This window comes from Empidonax traillii, unplaced genomic scaffold (genome assembly GCF_003031625.1).
Source record: "Empidonax traillii isolate 1590-97213 ecotype Southwest subspecies unplaced genomic scaffold, ASM303162v1 scaffold3204:size14418, whole genome shotgun sequence".
NCBI classification, from domain to species: domain Eukaryota; kingdom Metazoa; phylum Chordata; class Aves; order Passeriformes; family Tyrannidae; genus Empidonax; species Empidonax traillii.
In genome coordinates, this window is record NW_020958397.1 from 467 (window position 1) to 6,424 (window position 5,958).

The window sequence follows — 5,958 nt, forward strand, 5'->3', positions numbered from 1 at the left end:
TGGGGCCACCCAGGCCTTGTGCCACAGGGCACCGAGCCCCTTCGCCATGGGGTGCCCAGCCCAGCCCGTGGGGCACCAGGGCCCCTTGCTGTGGGGTGCAGGATCCCATGCCACGGGGCACCGAGAGCCCCCTCCCCACGGGGCACACGGTCCCTGTGCCACAGGGCAATGTCCCGCTTGCTGTGGGTCACCAAGTGCCCTCTGTGGGGCACAGGGACCCCTGGCCGTCCCCATGGGGCACCGAGAGCCCCCTCCCCACGGGGCACGCGGTCCCTGCGCCGAGGGGAAACCTCCCCTCGACGCGGGGCACCGAGAGCCCCCTCCCCACGGGGCGCGTGGCCCTCCCCTTCCCCGGCTCTCCGAGCCCCCTCCCCAGGGGAATCAGAGCCCCCCCAACACGGGGCACGTGGTGGCCCCTCGGGGCCTCCTCTCGCCGCCCGTCGTGCCTCCCGCCCGGGTCCCACTGCGGGGCCGGTGCGGTCTCGCTCGGTGCGGGGCGGGCGCGGGGCGGGCGCGGGGCGGGCGGAGGCGGCCCCGGTCCCTCCTTCCCCCCTCCCGCCGCCGCGGCCTCGTCGCTCCCGGGGCGGAGCGAAAGCGTTTAAAAGCGTTTCCCTTCTTGGAGTAAAAGTCAGAGACTTGGGGAGCCCCCGGGAGCCCCCGGAGGCCCCTCCTGGCCCGGCCCACCCCCGGAGCCCCCCCGGGACCCCCCCCGGGACCCCCGGCCGCCGCTCCCGGTGAGTAACGGCCCCGCGGGACCCCTGGAAGGTTCCGGGGCGGCGGGAGAGGGGCCGCGGCCGTGGCCTCGTGCCCGGCGCGGGGATGGCGGGACGGGCTGGGTGGGGGTCCCGCCGGACCCCCCCGGGCCCCCTCGGGACTCCCCTGGATCCCCCTGGGGTCACGGCGGCCCCTCCGTGCCCGTCGAGGGCCCGAGGCCGGCGCGGGGCGGGCAGGGGGGTGCGGGGGACGCGGGGGGTTCCGGAGGGTTCCAGGGTGGTCCGAGGGGGGTCTGGGGGCTCCGGCCCCCCCTCCCCGCGGGGCGCGGGCCGGGGGGGCGGTGGCGCCGGGCGGTGATTCATCCTTTCCCCCCGGCGCTGCCTGTGCCGACGGGCGCGGACGGGGCGGCCCCTTCCCGCCCCCGCCCCCGCTTGGCCCGCGCGACGCCGGAGCCGCCCCGGCCTGGGAACCCCGAATCCCGGACCCCCTTGGTGTGGGAACCCCGGATCCCGGACCCCCCCGGCCTGGGAACCCCAAATCCCAGAGCCCCTTGGAACGGGAGCCCCAAATCCCAAACCTCCTTGCTATGAGAATCGCAAATCCCAAACCATGCTGGCACGGGAACCCCAAACCGTCCTGGCGTGGGAACCCCAGATCCCAAGCCCCCCCCCCCCGGCCTGGGAACCCCAAAACCCACGAGGCCTGGGGACCCTCAAATCCACCCGACCCTGCCCCTCCCGCAGACCCTCAGGCATGAGACCCCCGACCCTGCGGCTCCACAGCATCAGACCCCCGAAACCCCCTGGGCTTGGGACCCCCAAATCCCAGAGTCCCCAGGCCTCAGTCCCCCAAAACCCAGAGGCCCCCGACACCCCCAACCCCCTGAGTCCCCCAATGCCGGGCTCCCAAGCCCCCCCGGCCCCCCATCCCACCCCCGTTCCCACATTCCGCGGGCGGCGCCGCCGCCTTTTCCCGCTCCCGTTTTGGGGCCGAAGGTGGGAATTTTGGCAGCGGGCCCCCCCCGCCCCCCCCGCCGGGGCCGCCCCCGCCCGGGGCCGCGGGAGCCGGTCGGGGCGGCCGGGCCGGCACCGCCCTGGCGCCGGGGGGCCTCCGGGAGGGGCCCCCAAAAACGAGGGGGGGACACCCAAAACTCGGGAGGGGGACACCCCAAAACCCGGGGGGAGAACACCCCAAAACCCGGGGGGATCCAAACCCGAATCTCCCCCCCGGCGTGGGGTCACCCCCCGCCCTACACTTGGGGAGCTCCGGGCTGTGCCCGCGGGGCCACCGGGGCTGGGGACACCCGAGGGGCATCACGGCCGTGACCCCCCAGTGGGGACCCCGAGTCTGGTCAGCGCCTCGGACCCCCCTGGACCCCCGAGCCCCCCCGGACCCCTCCCCGGCGTCGTGTCGGTGCCGCCGCCGCGACGGGATCCGGCCTCGCTGGCACCGGGGGGAGGGGGGGTCGTCACCTTCGCTACTGTCGCGACCCTCCAGTGGGGGACCCGGGGCCTGGGCGCCCCCCGCCCCCCCTCGGAGCCCCCCCGGCGCCCCCCGGCCCTGTGTCGGTGCCGCCGCCGCTGTTTACCCCCATTTTTTGGGCCGGTTCCACCCGATTCCCTTTGAAGTCGCCCCGTTGTCGTGACGACGCTGATGTCACGACCGGGCGGGGCCTCGTGGGTCCCACATGGCGCCGGCAGAGCCCCGGCCCCGGGGCCACCGCGGCCACCAGCGCTGGGGACACCGCGGCCGCCACCCCTGGGGACAGCGGGGCCACCAGCGCCAGGGCCCTTGGGGACACTGGCGCTGGAGCCACCAGGGCCACCAGCCCGGGGCCACCGGGGCCACGACAGCGCGACCCACGGCCACGTCCTGGGGGCCAGGGGGACACAGGGACAGCGACGCCCCCGTGGGACGCGGGTCCATCCCCAGTGCGGGGCTCTCCTGGCGCGTGGGGGGGTCTGGGGGGGTCTGCAGGGCCCGTCCTGCCGTGGGGACACCCAGGGGACACCCAGGGGACACTGGGGATGCGGCGTGGCCAGGGACACATTTCACACCAGTGATGGGGTCACGGGGCTGGGACTCGGGGGTGTCACCAGAGCTGTGTCCCGGTGCTGGTCCCAGTCCCAGAGCTATGTCCTGGGGCCCTGTCCCAGTGTCCGTCCCCGTCCCATATCCCAGTCCTGTATCCCTGAATCTGTCTCCTGTCCCAGTGCCTGTCCCAGTGCCATGTCCTGGTCCCAGTCCCAGTGCTGTGTCCCTGTCCTGGTCCTGTGTCCCCCCTGTCCTGGTCCCAGTCCCGTTACAGTCCCATCCCAGGCCCTCCCCAGTCCCTCCAGTGTCCCCCAGAACGTGCTCATCCCGTCCCTGCGGGGACTCTGCTGCCCCTGGATCTCCCTGGTCCCCTCAGCCCCACCCCAGGGTGATCCCCTCTACCTCAGGGGGGCTCCAGACCCCCTGACTGACCCTCCACACCCCCCAAAACAGGTGGGACCCAGACCCGGCTCCGGCCTCGGCGATGGCACCGCAGGAGCACCGAGACCTCCACCGGACCTTCTGACCCCCCCTGGGGCTTCTGACCCCCCACCGAGGGTCCAACCCCCCCACACGGAGGGTCTGCCCCCCCCCAGGGTCCGCCCCCCCCCGCTGCCGCCCGTGGGGGTTCCTGGCGATGGGATTTTTTACCGTTTTTGCCCAAAATCACATTGCCAGGGATTTCCAACGGGCCCCAGCCCCCGCTGCCGCGCCGGGGGGGCTGTGGGGGCGCTTCGGGGGGTTCTGGACACCACTGGGGGTGAAATTGCGGGGAGTTGAGGTGCTGGGGGGGGAATTGGGGTCGGGGGATGTGCAGGTGCTGGGGGTGTTTTGGGTGGGCCGGGGAGGGGAGTTTGGGGGAGGCTGGGGGGGCTCTGGGTGCTGGGGGGATTGGGGGGGCTGTGTGGGTGGTGGGGGGGTTGTGGGGCGGTTTTGGGGTGCTGGGGGGGTTTTGGGGTCGGGGGGCAGGGCTTAGCCCACCTGTGAACAGAGTCCAGCCCCGTGTTCACAGTGGCTAAGTTCCGCCTCCCGCCCCCCCCGCCCGCACATCGGGGATCCCCCGGGACCCCGCAAACTCTGGGGACCACCCCCCAACCCCCTGGGACCCCCCGGGGCCCCCCCGAACACCTGAACCCCCCTGGGGCCCCCCCAACCCCCCGAGTCCGGCTGGACGCTGAACCCCCCGGGATGTCATCGGGACCCCCCGAAGCCCCCCGGGACCCCCCGGCCCCCCCCGGGCGCCGCCCCCGGTGCCCGCTGAGCTGATTTGCAGTTGCTTTGGATAAACTGGCTCAGTTCAGCAGGAACAGGGGTCGGGTCCCCGCGCCCCGAACCCCCCCCGAGTCCCTGAACCCCCCTGGGGGTCCCAAACTTCCCCCGAATTCCCAAAACCCCCAGGGTGGAGCCCCCCCGGAGCTCACCGGGACTCGCCCGTTCTTCCAGAGCACCGAAACCCCCCGGGGGTGCCCCAAAAATTAGAGGGGTGGGAGGCGCAGAGACCCAGGCGCGGGGGGGGGGTGGTTCGTGGGGTGCTGGGGCAGAGAGTGGGGGGGAATTGGGGGTCGTGCGGGGCCGTGGGGTGCTGGGAAGTCCGGGGGTGCCGGGTGGTTTGGGGGAGCCCGGGGGGGCTGTTGGGGCGCGGTTCGTTCCCGCCCCGTCCCGGGCGAGCCCCGACAGCGGCGGCCGCGCCATCCCCGGGCGGTGCGTGAGTCACGGGGGGAGTTGGGGGGTCCCGCCCCACGAGAGGCCCCGGGGGGGGCCCCGGCGTCCGGCCCCTCCCCCACCGCTCCCTGTTTGTTTCCCAAAATAAACCCGGCGGCGCCGATTCCAGGGAATTTCCCTGACGTCATTGGGGCGGGGCTTCAGCGCCGACCACGCCCAGGGGGCCACACCCACTGTGGGGGAGGGGGAGATGCCCACGTGTCTTTGCCACCCCCCAAAATAAGGGGCGCGGCCAGTTCAGGGCGCTGTGGGCGCTCAGGCCACGCCCCCTCCTCCCATTGGCTACCGCTGCCTCGCCCGCTGTCAATCACCTTGCGGGGGCGGGGACAGATGGGAAATGCAAATTAATCAGCGCGGGCGGGGGTGGGGCCTCGTGGCCCATTCATAAAGTTGTGGCGGAGCCGGGAAGGGACGGGACCCCCGCGGGGACCCCCGGAACACCTCGAACCCCCCTCAGAGACACCGAGACCTCCTTGGAGACCCTCCCGGGACCCCGAAAAAGGTCCCAAGATTCCCCCAGACCCATCCCGAGGACCCAGAGACCCCTCCCCAGGGACACCGACCCTTCCCCTTGGCCCCCCCGGCTCCAGGAGCCCTGAGATCCCCCCCGGCCTCCCCAAATCAAACACCCCCACTGCGTGTGAGGGGGGGTCGTGCCCCTCCAATCTCTTTTATTAAACAAAAAACGCCAGGGGTAGGGGTCTGAGCACAGCCCAGCCCACCCCCCCGCCACCCTCGGCCCCTTGGGGGTTTCCAGAGAAGAGTGTTCAGCCGCGGCCCTTCTTGGCTTTGCCGTTTTTGGGGGGCGGTGGCGCCGCGACCACCGAGAGCCTCTTCGGGAGCGATCCCTGCGCGCGCTGCGCGGCCTCGCGCTCGATCCGCAGCCGGATCCCGATCTCCAGGCGCTGGAGGGGCACGGGCGGGTCAGGAGGGGCCGGGGGGGGCCCTGGAGTCCCCCCAAGACCCTCCTGCCCCCCCCTCACCTTCTTCAGCTGCTGCTGTTGGACCACGCGTTGCTTCTTGGGGGCGATGGTGCGGCCTGGGGGGGGGCGGAGGGCGTGAGGGGCGGCAGAGACCCCCGGGAGCCCCTGAGAGACACCCAGGGCTCCCCAGGAGACCTCCCAGACCCTCCGAGACCCCCCCCGGGAGATGCCCCAGAACCCCGAGAGACACTCAGGACCCTCCAATGAGACTCCCAGACGCCCTGAGAGACCCTCGGATCCCGCCCCCCCCCCGAGATTCTCCAGACCGCCCAAGATACCCCCGGGACCCCCCGAACTCCCTGAGACCCCTCAGAGATTCCCGGGATCCCCCGATGGGTGTGTCCCCTCCAGAAACCCCCGGGGGGGGGGGCGTAGTGGAGCCCTCCCGTCCCCTCAGAGCCCCGCGGCTCCTCCCGCCCTCCCTCCGTGCCCCCCTCACCTCCCTTCCTCGGCCCCCCGTCCCCTCCGTGCCCCCCTCACCTCCCTTCCTCGGCCCCCTCCGTGC

At 73.2% G+C, this 5,958-nt stretch overlaps 1 protein-coding gene across 1 annotated transcript in view; it reads right to left on the bottom strand.

Moving 5' to 3' along the window:
* Window positions 1-5,237: 5,237 nt before the first annotated feature.
* Window positions 5,238-5,958, bottom strand: part of LOC114072432 (coiled-coil domain-containing protein 130-like) — an 8,556-nt gene continuing 7,835 nt past the window's right edge. Inside the window, exon 7 of the mRNA XM_027910330.1 lies at window positions 5,238-5,509. Within this exon, the coding sequence (XP_027766131.1) occupies window positions 5,238-5,509 (272 nt within the window). The remainder of the gene's footprint in view (window positions 5,510-5,958) is intronic.